The 20,594-nt window shown below is 52.4% G+C and overlaps 1 protein-coding gene across 1 annotated transcript in view; it reads left to right on the plus strand.

The window, feature by feature from the left end:
* Positions 1-20,335, plus strand: part of LOC121282090 (cyclin-dependent kinase 18-like) — a 159,256-nt gene extending 138,921 nt beyond the window's left edge. The window contains exon 16 of the mRNA XM_041195549.1: positions 20,270-20,335. Coding sequence (XP_041051483.1) covers positions 20,270-20,307 — 38 coding nt within the window. The 3' untranslated portion in view covers positions 20,308-20,335. The remainder of the gene's footprint in view (positions 1-20,269) is intronic.
* The last annotated feature ends 259 nt before the right edge of the window (positions 20,336-20,594 follow it).

Consider the following 20,594-nt stretch of genomic DNA (forward strand, 5'->3'; position numbering starts at 1 on the left):
AGTAACTGGGATCAGAGCGCTGGTGTTTCCTGAGTAACTGGGATCAGAGCGCTGGTGTTTCCTGAGTAACTGGGATCAGAGCGCTGGTGTTTCCTGAGTAACTGGGATCAGAGAGCTGGTGTTTCCTGAGTAACTGGGATCAGAGCGCTGGTGTTTCCTGAGTAACTGGGATCAGAGCGCTGGTGCTTCCTGAGTAACTGGGATCAGAGCGCTGGTGTTTCCTGAGTAACTGGGATCAGAGCGATGGTGTTTCCTGAGTAACTGGGATCAGAGTGCTGGTGCTTCCTGAGTAACTGGGATCAGTGCGCTGATGTTTCCTGAGTAACTGGGATCAGAGCGCTGGTGTTTCCTGAGTAACTGGGATCAGAGCGCTGGTGTTTCCTGAGTAACTGGGATCAGAGCGCTGTGTTTCCTGAGTAACTGGGATCAGAGTGCTGGTGTTTCCTGAGTAACTGGGATCAGAGTGCTGTTGTTTCCTGAGTAACTGGGATCAGAGTGCTGGTGCTTCCTGAGTAACTGGGATCAGAGTGCTGTGTTTCCTGAGTAACTGGGATCAGAGTGCTGGTGTTTCCTGAGTAACTGGGATCAGAGTGCTGTTGTTTCCTGAGTAACTGGGATCAGAGTGCTGGTGTTTCCTGAGTAACTGGGATCAGAGCGCTGGTGTTTCCTGAGTAACTGGGATCAGAGTGCTGGTGTTTCCTGAGTAACTGGATCAGAGGCTGTGTTTTCCTGAGTAACTGGGATCAGAGTGCTGGTGTTTCCTGAGTAACTGGGATCAGAGCGCTGGTGTTTCTGAGTAACTGGATCAGAGTGCTGGTGTTTCCTGAGTAACTGGGATCAGAGCACTGGTATTCCCTGAGTAACTGGGATCAGAGCACTGGTGCTTCCTGAGTAACTGGGATCAGAGCGCTGGTGTTTCCTAAGTAACTGGGATAGAGTGCTGGTGTTTCCTGAGTAACTGGGATCAGAGCGCTGGTGTTTCCTGAGTAACTGGGATCAGACTGCTGTTGTTTCCTGAGTAACTGGGATCAGAGTGCTGGTGCTTCCTGAGTAATTGGGATCAGATTGCTAGTGCTTCTTGAGTAATTGGGATCAGAGTGCTAGTGCTTCTTGAGTAACTGGGATCAGAGTGCTGATGTTTCCTGAGTAACTGGGATCAGAGTGCTGGTGTTTCCTGAGTAACTGGGATCAGAGTACTGGTGTTTCCTGAGTAACTGGGATCAGAGCGCTGGTGTTTCCTGGTAACTGGGATCAAGCGCTGGTGTTTCCTGAGTAACTGGGATCAGAGCTCTGGTGTTTCCTGAGTAACTGGGATCAGAGCGCTGGTGTTTCCTGAGTAACTGGGATCAGAGTGCTGGTGTTTCCTGAGTAACTGGGATCAGAGCGCTGGTGTTTCCTGAGTAACTGGGATCAGAGCGCTGGTGTTTCCTGAGTAACTGGGATCAGAGCGCTGGTTTTCCCTGAGTAACTGGGATCAGAGCGCTGGTGTTTCCTGAGTAACTGGGATCAGAGCGCTGGTGTTTCCTGAGTAACTGGGATCAGAGTGCTGGTGCTTCCTGAGTAACTGGGATCAGAGTGCTAGGTGCTTCTTGAGTAACTGGGGATCAGAGTGCTGGTGTTTCCTGAGTAACTGGGATCAGAGGCTGATGTTTCCTGAGTAACTGGGATCAGAGTGCTGGTGTTTCCTGAGTAACTGGGATCAGAGCGCTGGTGTTTCCTGAGTAACTGGGATCAGAGCGCTGGTGTTTCCTGAGTAACTGGGATCAGAGCGCTGGTGTTTCCTGAGTAACTGGGATCAGAGCGCTGGTGTTTCCTGAGTAACTGGGATCAGAGCGCTGGTGTTTCCTGAGTAACTGGGATCAGAGCGCTGGTGTTTCCTGAGTAACTGGGATCAGAGTGCTGGTGTTTCCTGAGTAACTGGGATCAGAGCTGCTGGTGCTTTCCTGAGTAACTGGGATCAGAGCGCTGGTGTTTCCTGAGTAACTGGGATCAGAGCGCTGGTGTTTCCTGAGTAACTGGGATCAGAGTGCTGGTGTTTCCTGAGTAACTGGGATCAGAGCGCTGGTGTTTCCTGAGTAACTGGGATCAGAGCGCTGGTGTTCCTGAGTAACTGGGATCAGAGCGCTGGTGTTTCCTGAGTAACTGGGATCAGAGCTGCTGGTGTTTCCTGAGTAACTGGGATCAGAGCGCTGGTGTTTCCTGAGTAACTGGGATCAGAGTGCTGGTGTTTCCTGAGTAACTGGGATCAGAGTGCTGGTGTTTCCTGAGTAACTGGGATCAGATGGCTGGTGTTTCCTGAGTAACTGGGATCAGAGCGCTGGTGTTTCCTGAGTAACTGGGATCAGAGTGCTGTGTTTCCTGAGTAACTGGGATCAGAGTGCTGGTGTTTCTGAGTAACTGGGATCAGAGTGCTGGTGTTTCCTGAGTAACTGGGATCAGAGTGCTGGTGTTTCCTGAGTAACTGGGATCAGAGTGCTGGTGTTTCCTGAGTAACTGGGATCAGAGCGCTGGTGTTTCCTGAGTAACTGGGATCAGAGCGCTGGTGTTTCCTGAGTAACTGGGATCAGAGTGCTGGTTTTCCTGAGTAACTGGGATCAGAGCGCTGGTGTTCCTGAGTAACTGGGATCAGAGCTGCTGGTGTTTCCTGAGTAACTGGGATCAGAGCGCTGGTGTTTCCTGAGTAACTGGGATCAGAGTGCTGGTGTTTCCTGAGTAACTGGGATCAGAGTGCTGGTGTTTCCTGAGTAACTGGGATCAGAGCGCTGGTGTTTCCTGAGTAACTGGGATCAGAGCGCTGGTGTTTCCTGAGTAACTGGGATCAGAGCGCTGGTGTTTCCTGAGTAACTGGGATCAGAGCGCTGGTGTTTCCTGAGTAACTGGGATCAGAGCGCTGGTGTTTCCTGAGTAACTGGGATCAGAGCGCTGGTGTTTCCTGAGTAACTGGGATCAGAGCGCTGGTGTTTCCTGAGTAACTGGGATCAGAGCGCTGGTGTTTCCTGAGTAACTGGGATCAGAGCGCTGGTGTTTCCTGAGTAACTGGGATCAGAGCGCTGGTGTTTCCTGAGTAACTGGGATCAGAGCGCTGGTGTTTCCTGAGTAACTGGGATCAGAGCTGCTGGTGTTTCCTGAGTAACTGGGATCAGAGTGCTGGTGTTTCCTGAGTAACTGGGATCAGAGTGCTGGTGTTTCCTGAGTAACTGGGATCAGAGCGCTGGTGTTCCTGAGTAACTGGGATCAGAGTGCTGGTGTTTCCTGAGTAACTGGGATCAGAGCGCTGGTGTTTCCTGAGTAACTGGGATCAGAGTGCTGGTGTTTCCTGAGTAACTGGGATCAGAGCGCTGGTGTTTCCTGAGTAACTGGGATCAGAGCGCTGGTGTTTCCTGAGTAACTGGGATCAGAGCGCTGGTGTTTCCTGAGTAACTGGGATCAGAGCGCTGGTGTTTCCTGAGTAACTGGGATCAGAGCGCTGGTGTTTCCTGAGTAACTGGGATCAGAGTGCTGGTGTTTCCTGAGTAACTGGGATCAGAGCGCTGGTGTTTCCTGAGTAACTGGGATCAGAGTGCTGGTGTTTCCTGAGTAACTGGGATCAGAGCGCTGGTGCTTCCTGAGTAACTGGGATCAGAGCGCTGGTATTCCCTGAGTAACTGGGATCAGAGTGCTGGTGCTTCCTGAGTAACTGGGATCAGAGCGCTGGTGTTTCCTGAGTAACTGGGATCAGAGCGCTGGTGTTTCCTGAGTAACTGGGATCAGAGTGCTGGTGTTTCCTGAGTAACTGGGATCAGAGTGCTGGTGCTTCCTGAGTAACTGGGATCAGAGTGCTGGTGTTTCCTGAGTAACTGGGATCAGAGTGCTGTGTTTCCTGAGTAACTGGGATCAGAGCGCTGGTGTTTCCTGAGTAACTGGGATCAGAGCTGCTGGTGTTTCCTGAGTAACTGGGATCAGAGCGCTGGTGTTTCCTGAGTAACTGGGATCAGAGCTGCTGGTGTTTCCTGAGTAACTGGGATCAGAGCGCTGGTGTTTCCTGAGTAACTGGGATCAGAGCGCTGGTGTTTCCTGAGTAACTGGGATCAGAGCGCTGGTGTTTCCTGAGTAACTGGGATCAGAGCGCTGGTGTTTCCTGAGTAACTGGGATCAGAGCGCTGGTGTTTCCTGAGTAACTGGGATCAGAGCGCTGGTGTTTCCTGAGTAACTGGGATCAGAGCGCTGGTGTTTCCTGAGTAACTGGGATCAGAGCGCTGGTGTTTCCTGAGTAACTGGGATCAGAGTGCTGGTGTTTCCTGAGTAACTGGGATCAGAGCGCTGGTGTTTCCTGAGTAACTGGGATCAGAGTGCTGGTGTTTCCTGAGTAACTGGGATCAGAGCGCTGGTGTTTCCTGAGTAACTGGGATCAGAGCGCTGGTGTTTCCTGAGTAACTGGGATCAGAGCGCTGGTGTTTCCTGAGTAACTGGGATCAGAGCGCTGGTGTTTCCTGAGTAACTGGGATCAGAGCGCTGGTGTTTCCTGAGTAACTGGGATCAGAGCTGCTGGTGTTTCCTGAGTAACTGGGATCAGAGTGCTGGTGTTTCCTGAGTAACTGGGATCAGAGCGCTGGTGTTTCCTGAGTAACTGGGATCAGAGCGCTGGTGTTTCCTGAGTAACTGGGATCAGAGCGCTGGTGTTTCCTGAGTAACTGGGATCAGAGCGCTGGTGTTTCCTGAGTAACTGGGATCAGAGCGCTGGTGTTTCCTGAGTAACTGGGATCAGAGCGCTGGTGTTTCCTGAGTAACTGGGATCAGAGCGCTGGTGTTTCCTGAGTAACTGGGATCAGAGCGCTGGTGTTTCCTGAGTAACTGGGATCAGAGCGCTGGTGTTTCCTGAGTAACTGGGATCAGAGCGCTGGTGTTTCCTGAGTAACTGGGATCAGAGCGCTGGTGTTTCCTGAGTAACTGGGATCAGAGCTGCTGGTGTTTCCTGAGTAACTGGGATCAGAGCGCTGGTGTTTCCTGAGTAACTGGGATCAGAGCGCTGGTGTTTCCTGAGTAACTGGGATCAGAGCGCTGGTGTTTCCTGAGTAACTGGGATCAGAGCGCTGGTGTTTCCTGAGTAACTGGGATCAGAGCGCTGGTGTTTCCTGAGTAACTGGGATCAGAGCGCTGGTGTTTCCTGAGTAACTGGGATCAGAGCGCTGGTGTTTCCTGAGTAACTGGGATCAGAGCGCTGGTGTTTCCTGAGTAACTGGGATCAGAGCGCTGGTGTTTCCTGAGTAACTGGGATCAGAGCGCTGGTGTTTCCTGAGTAACTGGGATCAGAGCTGCTGGTGTTTCCTGAGTAACTGGGATCAGAGTGCTGGTGTTTCCTGAGTAACTGGGATCAGAGTGCTGGTGCTTTCCTGAGTAATTGGGATCAGAGTGCTAGGTGCTTCCTGAGTAACTGGGATCAGAGTGCTAGTGTTTCCTGAGTAACTGGGATCAGAGTGCTGTGTTTCCTGAGTAACTGGGATCAGAGTGCTGGTGTTTCCTGAGTAACTGGGATCAGAGCGCTGGTGTTTCCTGAGTAACTGGGATCAGAGCGCTGGTGTTTCCTGAGTAACTGGGATCAGAGCAGCTGGTGTTTCCTGAGTAACTGGGATCAGAGCGCTGGTGTTCCTGAGTAACTGGGATCAGAGCGCTGGTGTTTCCTGAGTAACTGGGATCAGAGCGCTGGTGTTTCCTGAGTAACTGGGATCAGAGCGCTGGTGTTTCCTGAGTAACTGGGATCAGAGCTGCTGGTGTTTCCTGAGTAACTGGGATCAGAGCTGCTGGTGCTTCCTGAGTAACTGGGATCAGAGTGCTGTGCTTCCTGAGTAACTGGGATCAGAGTGCTGGTGCTTCCTGAGTAACTGGGATCAGAGTGCTGGTGTTTCCTGAGTAACTGGGATCATAGTGCTGGTGCTTCCTGAGTAACTGGGATCAGAGTGCTGGTGTTTCCTGAGTAACTGGGATCAGAGCGCTGGTGTTTCCTGAGTAACTGGGATCAGAGCGCTGGTGTTTCCTGAGTAACTGGGATCAGAGCGCTGGTGTTTCCTGAGTAACTGGGATCAGAGTGCTGGTGTTTCCTGAGTAACTGGGATCAGAGCGCTGGTGTTTCCTGAGTAACTGGGATCAGAGCGCTGGTGTTTCCTGAGTAACTGGGATCAGAGCGCTGGTGTTTCCTGAGTAACTGGGATCAGAGCGCTGGTGTTTCCTGAGTAACTGGGATCAGAGCTGCTGGTGTTTCCTGAGTAACTGGGATCAGAGTGCTGGTGTTTCCTGAGTAACTGGGATCAGAGTGCTGGTGCTTCCTGAGTAATTGGGATCAGATTGCTAGTGCTTCCTGAGTAATTGGGATCAGAGTGCTGGTGCTTCCTGAGTAACTGGGATCAGAGTGCTGGTGTTTCCTGAGTAACTGGGATCAGAGTGCTGGTGTTTCCTGAGTAACTGGGATCAGAGCGCTGGTGTTTCCTGAGTAACTGGGATCAGAGCGCTGGTGTTTCCTGAGTAACTGGGATCAGAGCGCTGGTGTTTCCTGAGTAACTGGGATCAGAGCGCTGGTGTTTCCTGAGTAACTGGGATCAGAGCGCTGGTGTTTCCTGAGTAACTGGGATCAGAGCGCTGGTGTTTCCTGAGTAACTGGGATCAGAGCGCTGGTGTTTCCTGAGTAACTGGGATCAGAGCGCTGGTGTTTCCTGAGTAACTGGGATCAGAGCGCTGGTGTTTCCTGAGTAACTGGGATCAGAGCGCTGGTGTTTCCTGGGTAACTGGGATCAGAGCGCTTGTGTTTCCTGAGTAACTGGGATCAGAGTGTTGGTGTTTCCTGAGTAACTGGGATCAGAGCGCTGGTGTTTACTGGGTAACTGGGATCAGAGTGCTGGTGTTTCCTGAGTAACTGGGATCAGAGTGCTTGTGTTTCCTGAGTAACTGGGATCAGAGCGCTGGTGTTTGCTGAGTAACTGGGATCAGAGCGCTGGTGTTTCCTGAGTAACTGGGATCAGGGCGCTGGTATTCCCTGAGTAACTGGGATCATAGCGCCGGTATTCCCTGAGTAACTGGGATCAGAGTGCTGGTGCTTCCTGAGTAACTGGGATCATAGTGCTGGTGTTTCCTGAGTAACTGGGATCAGAGTGCTGGTGTTCCCTGGGTAACTGGGATCAGAGCGCTGGTATTCCCTGAGTAACTGGGATCAGAGCGCTGGTATTCCCTGAGTAACTGGGATCAGAGCGCTGGTATTCCCTGAGTAACTGGGATCAGAGCGCCTGTATTCCCTGAGTAACTGGGATCAGAGCGCTGGTGTTTCCTGAGTAATTGGGATCAGGGCGCTGATGTTTCCTGAGTAACTGGGATCAGAGCGCTGGTGTTTCCTGAGTAACTGGGATCAGAGCGCTGGTGTTTCCTGAGTAACTGGGATCAGAGCGCTGGTGTTTCCTGAGTAACTGGGATCAGAGCGCTGGTGTTTCCTGAGTAACTGGGATCAGAGCGCTGGTGTTTCCTGAGTAACTGGGATCAGAGCGCTGGTGTTTCCTGAGTAACTTGGATCAGAGCGCTGGTGTTTCCTGGGTAACTGGGATCAGAGTGCTGGTGTTTCCTGAGTAACTGGGATCAGAGCAGTGGTGCTTCCTGAGTAACTGGGATCAGAGCGCTGGTATTCCCTGAGTAACTGGGATCAGAGGGCTGGTGTTTCCTGAGTAACTGGGATCAGAGCGCTGGTGTTTCCTGAGTAACTGGGATCAGAGCGCTGGTGTTTCCTGAGTAACTGGGATCAGAGCGCTGGTGTTTCCTGAGTAACTGGGATCAGAGCGCTGGTGCTTCCTGAGTAACTGGGATCAGAGCGCTGGTGTTTCCTAAGTAACTGGGATAGAGTGCTGGTGTTTCCTGAGTAACTGGGATCAAAGTGCTGTTGTTTCCTGAGTAACTGGGATCAGAGTGCTGGTGCTTCCTGAGTAATTGGGATCAGATTGCTAGTGCTTCTTGAGTAATTGGGATCAGAGTGCTAGTGCTTCCTGAGTAACTGGGATCAGAGTGCTGGTGTTCCCTGGGTAACTGGAATCAGAGTGCTGGTATTCCCTGAGTAACTGGGATCAGAGCGCTGGTAATCCCTGAGTAACTGGGATCAGAGCGCTGGTATTCCCTGAGTAACTGGGATCAGAGCGCTGGTATTCCCTGAGTAACTGGGATCAGAGTGCTGGTGCTTCCTGAGTAATTGGGATCAGGGCGCTGATGTTTCCTGAGTAACTGGGATCAGAGCGCTGGTGTTTCCTGAGTAACTGGGATCAGGGCGCTGGTGTTTCCTGAGTAACTGGGATCAGAGCGCTGGTGTTTCCTGAGTAACTGGGATCAGAGCACTGGTATTCCCTGAGTAACTGGGATCAGAGCACTGGTGCTTCCTGAGTAACTGGGATCAGAGCGCTGGTGTTTCCTGAGTAACTAGCATCGAGTGCTGGTGTTTCCTGAGTAACTGGGATCAGAGCGCTGGTGTTTCCTGAGTAACTGGGATCAGACTGCTGTTGTTTCCTGAGTAACTGGGATCAGAGTGCTGGTGCTTCCTGAGTAATTGGGATCAGATTGCTAGTGCTTCTTGAGTAATTGGGATCAGAGTGCTAGTGCTTCCTGAGTAACTGGGATCAGAGTGCTGATGTTTCCTGAGTAACTGGGATCAGAGTGCTGGTGTTTCCTGAATAACTGGGATCAGAGTACTGGTGTTTCCTGAGTAACTGGGATCAGAGCGCTGGTGTTTCCTGGGTAACTGGGATCAGAGCGCTGGTGTTTCCTGAGTAACTGGGATCAGAGCACTGGTGTTTCCTGAGTAACTGGGATCAGAGCGCTGGTGTTTACTGGGTAACTGGGATCAGAGTGCTGGTGTTTCCTGAGTAACTGGGATCAGAGTGCTGGTGTTTCCTGAGTAACTGGGATCAGAGCGCTGGTGTTTCCTGAGTAACTGGGATCAGAGCGCTGGTGTTTCCTGAGTAACTGGGATTAGGGCGCTGGTATTCCCTGAGTAACTGGGATCAGAGCGCCGGTATTCCCTGAGTAACTGGAATCATAGTGCTGGTGCTTCCTGAGTAACTGGGATCATAGTGCTGGTGTTTCCTGAGTAACTGGGATCAGAGTGCTGGTGTTCCCTGGGTAACTGGGATCAGAGCGCTGGTATTCCCTGAGTAACTGGGATCAGAGCGCTGGTATTCCCTGAGTAACTGGGATCAAAGCGCTGGTATTCCCTGAGTAACTGGGATCAGAGCGCTGGTATTCCCTGAGTAACTGGGATCAGAGCGCTGGTGTTTCCTGAGTAACTGGGATCAGGGCGCTGGTGTTTCCTGAGTAACTGGGATCAGAGCGCTGGTGTTTCCTGAGTAACTGGGATCAGAGCGCTGGTGTTTCCTGAGTAACTGGGATCAGAGCGCTGGTGTTTCCTGAGTAACTGGGATCAGAGCGCTGGTGTTTCCTGAGTAACTGGGATCAGAGCGCTGGTGTTTCCTGAGTAATTGGGATCAGATTGCTAGTGCTTCTTGAGTAATTGGGATCAGAGTGCTAGTGCTTCCTGAGTAACTGGGATCAGAGCGCTGGTATTCCCTGAGTAACTGGGATCAGAGCGCTGGTATTCCCTGAGTAACTGGGATCAGAGCGCTGGTGTTTCCTGAGTAACTGGGATCAGAGCGCTGGTGTTTCCTGAGTAACTGGGATCAGAGCGCTGGTGTTTCCTGAGTAACTGGGATCAGAGCGCTGGTGTTTCCTAAGTAACTGGGATAGAGTGCTGGTGTTTCCTGAGTAACTGGGATCAGAGTGCTGTTGTTTCCTGAGTAACTGGGATCAGAGTGCTGGTGCTTCCTGAGTAATTGGGATCAGATTGCTAGTGCTTCTTGAGTAATTGGGATCAGAGTGCTAGGCTTCCTGAGTAACTGGGATCAGAGTGCTGTTGTTTCCTGAGTAACTGGGATCAGAGTGCTGGTGTTTCCTGAGTAACTGGGATCAGAGCGCTGGTGTTTCCTGAGTAACTGGGATCAGAGTGCTGGTGTTTCCTGAGTAACTGGGATCAGAGCACTGGTATTCCCTGAGTAACTGGGATCAGAGCACTGGTGCTTCCTGAGTAACTGGGATCAGAGCGCTGGTGTTTCCTAAGTAACTGGGATAGAGTGCTGGTGTTTCCTGAGTAACTGGGATCAGAGCGCTGGTGTTTCCTGAGTAACTGGGATCAGACTGCTGTTGTTTCCTGAGTAACTGGGATCAGAGTGCTGGTGCTTCCTGAGTAATTGGGATCAGATTGCTAGTGCTTCTTGAGTAATTGGGATCAGAGTGCTAGTGCTTCCTGAGTAACTGGGATCAGACTGCTGATGTTTCCTGAGTACCTGGGATCAGAGTGCTGGTGTTTCCTGAGTAACTGGGATCAGAGTGCTGGTGTTTCCTGAGTAACTGGGATCAGAGCGCTGGTGTTTCCTGAGTAACTGGGATCAGAGCGCTGGTGTTTCCTGAGTAACTGGGATCAGAGCGCTGGTGTTTCCTGAGTAACTGTGATCAGGGCGCTGGTATTCCCTGAGTAACTGGGATCAGAGCGCCGGTATTCCCTGAGTAACTGGGATCAGAGTGCTGGTGCTTCCTGAGTAACTGGGATCATAGTGCTGGTGTTTCCTGAGTAACTGGGATCAGAGTGCTGGTGTTCCCTGGGTAACTGGGATCAGAGTGCTGGTATTCCCTGAGTAACTGGGATCAGAGCGCTGGTATTCCCTGAGTAACTGGGATCAGAGCGCTGGTATTCCCTGAGTAACTGGGATCAGAGCGCTGGTATTCCCTGAGTAACTGGGATCAGAGTGCTGGTGCTTCCTGAGTAATTGGGATCAGGGCGCTGATGTTTCCTGAGTAACTGGGATCAGAGCGCTGGTGTTTCCTGAGTAACTGGGATCAGAGCGCTGGTGTTTCCTGAGTAACTGGGATCAGAGCGCTGGTGTTTTCTGAGTAACTGGGATCAGAGCGCTGGTGTTTCCTGAGTAACTGGGATCAGAGCGCTGGTGTTTCCTGAGTAACTTGGATCAGAGCGCTGGTGTTTCCTGAGTAACTGGGATCAGAGTGCTGGTGTTTCCTGAGTAACTGGGATCAGAGTGCTGGTGTTTCCTGAGTAACTGGGATCAGAGTGCTGGTAATTCCTGAGTAACTGGGATCAGAGTGCTGGTGTTTCCTGAGTAACTGGGGTCAGAGCGCTGGTGTTTCCTGAGTAACTGGTATCAGAGCGCTGGTGTTTTCCGGGTAACTGGGATCAGAGCGCTGGTATTCCCTGAGTAACTGGGATCAGAGCGCCTGTATTCCCTGAGTAACTGGGATCAGAGTGCTGGTGCTTCCTGAGTAACTGGGATCATAGTTCTGGTGTTTCCTGAGTAACTGGTATCAGAGTGCTGGTGTTCCCTGGGTAACTGGGATCAGAGCGCTGGTATTCCCTGAGTAACTGGGATCAGAGCGCTGGTATTCCCTGAGTAACTGGGATCAGAGCGCTGGTATTCCCTGAGTAACTGGGATCAGAGCGCTGGTGTTTCCTGAGTAACTGGGATCAGAGCGCTGGTGTTTCCTGAGTAACTGGGATCAGAGCGCTGGTGTTTCCTGAGTAACTGGGATCAGAGCACTGGTGCTTCCTGAGTAACTGGGATCAGAGCGCTGGTGTTTCCTAAGTAACTGGGATAGAGTGCTGGTGTTTCCTGAGTAACTGGGATCAGAGCGCTGGTGTTTCCTGAGTAACTGGGATCAGATTGCTGTTGTTTCCTGAGTAACTTGGATCAGAGTGCTGGTGCTTCCTGAGTAATTGGGATCAGATTGCTGGTGCTTTTTGAGTAATTGGGATCAGAGTGCTAGTGCTTCCTGAGTAACTGGGATCAGAGTGCTGATGTTTCCTGAGTAACTGGGATCAGAGTGCTGGTGTTTCCTGAGTAACTGGGATCAGAGTACTGGTGTTTCCTGAGTAACTGGGATCAGAGTGCTGGTGTTTCCTGGGTAACTGGGATCAGAGCGCTGGTGTTTCCTGAGTAACTGGGATCAGAGCGCTGGTGTTTCCTGAGTAACTGGGATCAGAGCGCTGGTGTTTCCTGAGTAACTGGGATCAGAGCGCTGGTGTTTCCTGAGTAACTGGGATCAGAGCGCTGGTGTTTCCTGGGTAACTGGGATCAGAGCGCTGTTGTTTCCTGAGTAACTGGGATCAGAGTGTTGGTGTTTCCTGAGTAACTGGGATCAGATCGCTGGTGTTTACTGGGTAACTGGGATCAGTGTGCTGGTGTTTCCTGAGTAACTGGGATCAGAGTGCTGGTGTTTCCTGAGTAACTGGGATCAGAGCGCTGGTGTTTCCTGAGTAACTGGGATCAGAGCGCTGGCGTTTTCTGGGTAACTGGGATCAGGGCGCTGGTATTCCCTGAGTAACTGGGATCAGAGCGCCGGTATTCCCTGAGTAACTTTGATCAGAGTGCTGGTGCTTCCTGAGTAACTGGGATCATAGTGCTGGTGTTTCCTGAGTAACTGGGATCAGAGTGCTGGTGTTCCCTGGGTAACTGGGATCAGAGCGCTGGTATTCCCTGAGTAACTGGGATCAGAGCGCTGGTATTCCCTGAGTGACTGGGATCAGAGCGCTGGTATTCCCTGAGTAACTGGGATCAGAGCGCTGGTATTCCCTGAGTAACTGGGATCAGGGTGCTGGTGCTTCCTGAGTAATTGGGATCAGGGCGCTGATGTTTCCTGAGTAACTGGGATCAGAGCGCTGGTGTTTCCTGAGTAACTGGGATCAGAGCGCTGGTGTTTCCTGAGTAACTGGGATCAGAGTGCTGGTGTTTCCTGAGTAACTGGGATCAGAGCGCTGGTGTTTCCTGAGTAACTGGGATCAGAGCGCTGGTGTTTCCTGAGTAACTGGGATCAGAGCGCTGGTGTTTCCTGAGTAACTGGGATCAGAGCGCTGGTGTTTCCTGGGTAACTGGGATCAGAGTGCTGATGTTTCCTGAGTAACTGGGATCAGAGTGTTGGTGTTTCCTGTGTAACTCGGATCAGAGTGCTGGTGTTTCCTGAGTAACTGGGATCAGAGTGCTGGTATTTCCTGAGTAATTGGGATCAGAGTGTTGGTGTTTCCTGAGTAACTGGGGTCAGAGCGCTGGTGTTTCCTGAGTAACTGGTATCAGAGCGCTGGTGTTTTCCGGGTAACTGGGATCAGAGCGCTGGTGTTCCCTGAGTAACTGGGATCTGAGCGCCGGTATTCCCTGATTAACTGGGATCAGAGTGCTGGTGCTTCCTGAGTAACTGGGATCATAGTGCTGGTGTTTCCTGAGTAACTGGGATCAGAGCGCTGGTGTTCCCTGGGTAACTGGGATCAGAGCGCTGGTGTTCCCTGGGTAACTGGGATCAGAGCGCTGGTATTCCCTGAGAAACTGGGATCAGAGCGCTGGTATTCCCTGAGTAACTGGGATCAGAGTGCTGGTGCTTCCTGAGTAACTGGGATCAGAGCGCTGATGTTTCCTGAGTAACTGGGATCAGAGCGCTGGTGTTTCCTGAGTAACTGGGATCAGAGCGCTGGTGTTTCCTGAGTAACTTTGATCAGTGCGCTGGTGTTTCCTGAGTAACTGGGATCAGAGCGCTGGTGTTTCCTGAGTAACTGGGATCAGAGCGCTGGTGTTTCCTGAGTAACTGGGATCAGAGCGCTGTTGTTTCCTGAGTCACTGGGATCAGAGCGCTGGTGTTTCCTGGGTATCTGGGATCAGAGTGCTGGTGTTTCCTGAGTAACTGGGATCAGAGTGCTGGTGTTTCCTGAGTAACTGGGATCAGAGCGCTGGTGTTTCCTGAGTAACTGGGATCAGAGCGCTGGTGTTTCCTGAGTAACTGGGATCAGAGCGCTGGTGTTTCCTGAGTAACTGGGATCAGAGCGCTGGTGTTTTCTTGGTAACTGGGATCAGAGCGCTGGTATTCCCTGAGTAACTGGGATCAGAGCGTCGGTATTCCTTGAGTAACTGGGATCAGAGTGCTGGTGTTTCCTGAGTAACTGAGATCAGAGCGCTGGTATTCCCTGAGTAACTGGGATCAGAGCACTGGTGCTTCCTGAGTATCTGGGATCAGAGCGCTGGTGTTTCCTGAGTTACTGGGATCAGAGTGCTGGTATTTCCTGAGTAACTGGGATCAGAGCTCTTGTATCCCTGAGTAACTGGGATCAGAGAGCTGGTGGTTCCTGAGTAACTGGGATCAGACTGCTGGTGTTTCCTCAGTGACTGGGATCAGAGTGCTGGTGTTTCCTGAGTAACTGGGATCAGAGTGCTGGTGTTTCCTGAGTAACTGGGATCAGAGTGCTGGTGCTTCCTGAGTAACTGGGATGAGAGTGCTGGTGTTTCCTGAGTAACTGGGATCAGAGTGCTGGTGTTTCCTGAGTAACTGGGATCAGATCGCTGGCGTTTCCTGAGTAACTGGGATCAGAGCGCTGGTGTTTCCTGGGTAACTGGGATCAGAGCGCTGGTATTCCCTGAGTAACTGGGATCAGAGTGCTGGTGTTTCCTGAGTAACTGGGATCAGAGTGCTGGTGTTTCCTGGGTAACTGGGATCAGAGCGCTGGTGTTTCCTGAGTAACAGGGATCAGAATGCTGGTGTTTCCTGAGTAACTGGGATCAGAGCGCTGGTATTCCCTGAGTAACTGGGATCAGATCGCTGGTGCTTCTTGAGTAACTGGGATCATAGGGCTGCTGTTTCCTGAGTAACTGGGATCAGAGTGCTGGTGTTTCCTGAATAACTGGGATCAGAGCGCTGGTGTTTCCTGGGTAACTTGGATCAGAGCACTGGTATTCCCTGAGTAACTGGGATCAGAGAGCTGGTCTTTCCTGAGTAACTGGGATCAGAGTGCTGCTATTCCCTGAGTAACTGGGATCAGAGTGCTGGTGTTTCCTGAGTAACTGGGATCAGGGCGATGGTGTTTCCTGAGTAACTGGGATCAGTGCGCTGGTTTTTCCTGGGTAACTGGGATCAGAGCGCTGGTGTTTCCTGATTAACTGGGATCACAGCGCTTGGCCGAGATTTTCCCTGCCGCCGGCATTGGGCTGTTCAGTGGCACACGCGGACAACGCCATGAAACCAGTTTGCGATCGTCTGCTGAGCAGGCCTTCTCTTCCACCCTCAGACCTCAGGGACTTCATTGTAACACATCTGCATATCATTATTAGTCCTGCCCGCCAGAATCGTACCCCATCCCTCTGAATCGTCTGTCCACATCAGCAGGAAAGCACGCTGACATTTTTCACAACGGCCCGCAATGCCATGCGCTTGGCGGGGCTGCACTTTGAACCCGGAGGTGAGTACACAGTAACGGCGTGCAGCACTCGCCTGGGTCGCCTGCTGGACTTCAGACTTGCGGAGCGTTGGCCGGGGGTTCAAGGGCAGCCCTGCCATTGAGGTGAGCCCTGGGGGTGTGGGTGCAGGATCAACGACTGCCTTGCTGTGGAGGCAACCTGTTGAGTAGGGGGGTGGTGTGGGCAAGGTTGCCTTGTGGTTGAGGTGACTTGTTGGGGTGGAGGTGTGCAAGGGAAACCCTATCATTGAGGTGACTTGTTGGCGGGGGGGTTCGGTTTGCACGTGCATGGGCTGTCTTGTAGTTGAGGCAGCTTGTTTGGGATGGGGGGGTGCAAGGGCAGCCCTGCCATTGAATATAGCGCACAAGCATTCGGGGTAGGGTGGGCGAGGGAAGTGGCCACGCATTAGAGAAACCTGTATAAAGTGACCATTCTCTGCAGCTGAGACAGTTCAGGTGCAGCCACATTGATATGACTGGAGCCGGGCTCCTAGCTTATCTGTCCAGTTAAGCAACACAGAGCCATCAAAGTGCCATCAAATGCCCCAAACCTTTTCAACCCCCCCACAACAGACTGCAAAATCATGAGCATTTTAGTGGACTTCAGAACAGTTGGATGACTGGGCACGTTGTACAATCTCCTCGCTAAAGCTGTCCAGGGAGCACTCGCTGCTGGAGGCGCTCACAGCCCCTTGCAATGTCAGCTTCCCTGTTTGGACCAGTCTGCACAATAGCTGAAGCTAACAGTGCAGCCTTGCAGTGAGGGTTAGGAGAATACCTGTGCCTGAGCTGAGAGCACAGCCTGCAGTCCAGTGGGCAAAGCTGCTGCCAGTCGGTCAGATGGAGTGGGGCAGAGGTGGGTGGGGTTTCAGGCAGCCATGCAGCGCACTAATCTCTGGACATCCAAGTGGTGGCCAGCGCTCTCCGGGAAGCCTAAAGGGGCCTTCAGACTTAACCAGGACAGGTTCTTAGTGCACCCATGCTAACTACGTGTCCCTCTCTTCCATCCTGCAGGAGAAATACATCAGGATCATGGAGCCTGGTGAACCAGCTGTATGCCTGATGGCCTACAGAGCGTGAAGACAATGGAGGAGAGAATGACTGAGGCTCCTGGCTGCACAGGGGCAGGAGCAGCAACCTCAGGAAGAAGGAGCAGCTGGGGTTCCCACACATACTGCTGAAGAGCCAGAGCGAGACCTCACTGGTCAGCGCCTAGCTAGACCTGGGGTCTATAGACGCCGCCTTTCATTCCTACAGATGACCCAAAACCAGTGTCGCTGAAGACTGTGCATGTCTAGGGAACTGATTGCTCACATCTGCCAGCTACTGCAGGGTTTAGTGCCATGGGGACATGGAGGACATCCACTGCCTGTGGCCATGAAAGTGACCACGGCGCTCAGTTTCTACGCCAGTGGCTCCTTTCAGGACTCCACAGGTGACCTTTGTGGGATATCATAAGCCTCCACCCACAAATACATCCATGAGGTCATGGATGCCATCTTTGCAAGGACACACAACTTCGTGCATTCTCCTGGGACCAGGACAGCCAGGCTGCAAGAGCGACTGGATTTGCCCAGATCTCAGGTGTCCCACATTCAGGGTATGATCGCCTGCACTCGTGTGGTGCTCAGATCTCCTTCGCCACACACACGATGGACCTCAAGGGGTTCCATTCGCTGAATGTGCAGCTGGTGTGCGACCTCCACAAACACATCCTGCAGGTCTGCGCTCGGTTTCCAGGGAGTGTGCATGACTTCTACATCCTCAGTAGGTCACAGATCCAGTCTTCCAGTGTCCATAGAGGCTGCAGGGATGTCTCCTCGGAGACAAAGAGGCCGTGGCTGATGAGACCCGTGCGGCGGCCTCAGACTGCAGCAGAGTGACGCTATAACGAGGCTCATGCTGCAACCCACACATTGGTGGAGCAGACCGTCGGGATGCTGAAGATGAGGTTCCAGTGCCTGGGCCGGTCTGGTGGAGCCCTGCAATACAGTCCGCAGAGGGTGTCACGAATCTTTGTCATCTGCTATGCCCTTTACAACCTGGCACTGCAATGGGGAGATGAGCTGGCTAAGGAGGAGCTGCAGGAGCTGGAGGCCTCCTCCAATGAGGAGGACGCCAACAGGGATGAGGGTGGGGAGGTCCTCACAGGTGACAAAGACGGGGAATGAGGCCTTTGCACTAGCCAGATGAGGCAGACGCGCTCAGGAGGCCCTCTTGGTGCTAGGTTTGTGGAGGATGATGATGACATGCAGTGAGGTGACCCTATAGATCCTCACATTGCACCTATGAACGTTTGACTCCAATCTGGCTTATGGCAGCCAAAACACCCTCCTGGAATGCTCCTGTCATGGAGACGCAGCGGAGGCCCTAATAGTTGCTTGATTGCAGGAGGATGATGATGAGGACACTGCATAGATCTTCACATAACCTCTGAGAATGCCTGACTCCTGTCTAGCCGAGGGCAGCTCGCTTGTGCTCTGTGATCAGGGTCGTATCATAGAGACGCAGCCATGAAACTTTGGAAGCATCTGATCCTTTGTCCGCCTTCAGCACCTGAGCCCTTCAGGATCATAACGTTACTAGTCACAAATGCTGAAGAGATGGGGACCAGCCCCTCCTTAAAGGTGCTGAGAGCACATTGAGAGAATGAAAGAACTCTGTGGCACCTGCCCACTACATTCTGGCAGCAATGACAAGCACTGCCGAGGTGCAGGCATCAGGTCCAGGGAGTGTGGGGCCGGACCATCACTTTGGTCTGAAGACTGCACAGAGCACAGGGAGGAGGCCCTGGACTGAGACACCTGCCTTTATTTTGTGGAGAAATGTTTCACATCTGAGTGGCAGGTTCTTGGGAATTTATTGACAAAGAGAATGGTATGGACAAGTGATTAACACCCGTGCCCAGGCTGTGCAATTAATTTTCCTCAACCGTCCCAACCCTGCCGCTATGTCTTGGTGCTCCCCAGACTCCGCAGCAGAGGTGGAGGCAGCCTCTTGACTGCAACACCCTGTCTGTGATGACCTTGGTGGGTGTCCTCTGGAGGGCTGAGACTTGGAGGTCCCCGGCCTGCTTTCAGAGCCCTGCTCTGTGTCAGTGGCACCCTCCTCGGCCTGTGGAGCTGGAGCTGCTGAAGTTACAGGAAGAGGGGACTCGGATGGGCCAGACACTCCCGGAGTCACCTGGGTGGATGGCCCCCATGTGTGCACCTCTTCCCTATAGGTGCCTGAGGGCCCCTGGCTGACTCCTTGAGGAGAAGGGGTGGCTGGAATGAGATCAAGCTGCCCCGCATCCCTCTCACGTACACACTGTTGGAGGCCAACTATGGTGTCAGCGATAGAGTTGAGCACATGCAGCAGTGCAGGAGCAAAATCCTGGACCAAGGTCTCCATGACAGCCGCCATCCTACCAGTGTTGACCTCGGTGTGTTGGCATGACGGTGCTATCACTTCAGCCTGAAGGTGGACGGACTCCTTCCTCATGCCTTACAATCTGAGGAGTGCAGCAGACATCCCTTCCTGATGTTCCTGAGTTTGCCTTTGCACCTCCAGCAACTGTGACATGACCAAGTCCAGAGGCTCCTCATCTGACTCGGACTCAGCAAATCTCTGGCCTCCAGCAGTCCTCCGAGTGCCAGACACCTGGGAAGTCCCTGCTGCTGCCTGCTGTGGATCAGACAGTGCGATGTGCTCACCAGATTGTGATCCTGGGGCTGCTCTAAAGCTAGATCCCGCTGAGGTGTGTGTCTCTGCGCTAGTGGAGGGTGTGGATGAGCACCGTGACGGGACTTCAGGGAGGGTGCCTCCAGATTCCTCTTCAGAGGTTTCATCGGGACTTGATTGGAGGCCCTGGGTCATGGACTCCATCGGCTGTTTCCCAGATGCGCCCATGAAAGCAAGGAGAGATAATGAGTGCATGGCAGTGGCCTGTGAAACAGGGCAAATCACTCAAAGCATGGTTGTCTGATGGATGTTGCACTGCTGGACCCTCACTTCCTAAAGCACTGCTGAACTCACCATCAGCACAGGACTGGTCCAGATCCCCGCCGGCCAGCTGGATAGCTCTGGTTTCAAAGCCAATGAGGACCTTGATTTCAGGCATTCCTCCATCGGTCAGCGACCTCTCCCTCTTGTTGTGTGCCAGCTTGTCCTGCATGGATAGAGATGGCAAAAGTGTAAGCAGGATGCCTGCCAGGCCTGATGGCCTGTCCTGTGTGGGCGGTGAGTGGTTTCATGGACGGGATGAGGACAATGACGGTGAGGGTGAGAGAGTGAATGGTGTTGTCTCTTGAACTGGCAGTGGGTGAGGGCCCTGTGGATGTGTGAGTTTGTGAGTGTGTGAGTTGAGAGTGATGAGAAGAGTGACTTCACCCTGGCGGAACAGAGGAGATCATTCATCCTCTTGCGGCACTGGGTCACTGTCCTCTTTTGAAGGGTGTTGGCGCTGACCACCACTGCCACTGCCTCCCGAGCCTGGTTGGCCATGCCGCTGCCCATCCTACGGACAGAGCGGGGCTAGAGGACCTGGCGGCTGGACTCCATGGCATCAAAAAGCTGTTCCAGTGTCGTGTCGCTAAACCTGGGCCGGAAGCGCTGAAATGTGTGCGCGCGGTTGGAGTTTAAATATGGTGCCCAGCGTGATGAAGCGGTGAGGTGATAGCGGGCAGGCGAATGAGAGCCCACCCACCATGGAAATGGCGTGTTTCCCAGGAATGCATGAATAATGTAAACAGATAAATAACTGGCATCAGGGTGCAGGTATTCCCTGAATAACTCATCATCACTAGGTATAGTTGAGGGGAATAGCAAGAATGCATTGAAAGGAAAGCCACATAAAGACATAAGGGAGAAAAAATAGAGGGTGATGCTGATCAAGTTAGATGAGCAGAGAGGCTCAAGTGAGGCAGAACTGTTGGCAGGGATTGGGGTTGGGCCAAATGTTTCTTTCACTATTTATCCTACGTATGTGCAGGATCTGACTGCTGCTTTTCCATTTTCCAGCCCGGGGGAAGAATCGAAGACAAAGCGTTTTATTCTAGATGAGCCCGTACTTCCACCTACTCCCCACATTACAAAAGAACAACATCTCATGGCTGTCCCATGGTCGCGGAGCCTCAATATTGCAACGTGTAATGGGTACAGGTGAGGCTCCACCAGTAAAACCAGACAATGGCTGGACGAGGTTACCATCTTCGAAACATGATGAAAGACCATCAGACATTATCATTTGGAACAGAAGGACACCATTCAGCCCCTCAAACTTGGTCTGCCATTCAATTAGATGCCGGCTGTTCTGCATTTGAGCTCCATTGACCCCCTTTGGGAC

The sequence above is a fragment of the Carcharodon carcharias genome, chromosome 9, assembly GCF_017639515.1.
Source record: "Carcharodon carcharias isolate sCarCar2 chromosome 9, sCarCar2.pri, whole genome shotgun sequence".
NCBI classification, from domain to species: Eukaryota; Metazoa; Chordata; class Chondrichthyes; order Lamniformes; family Lamnidae; genus Carcharodon; species Carcharodon carcharias.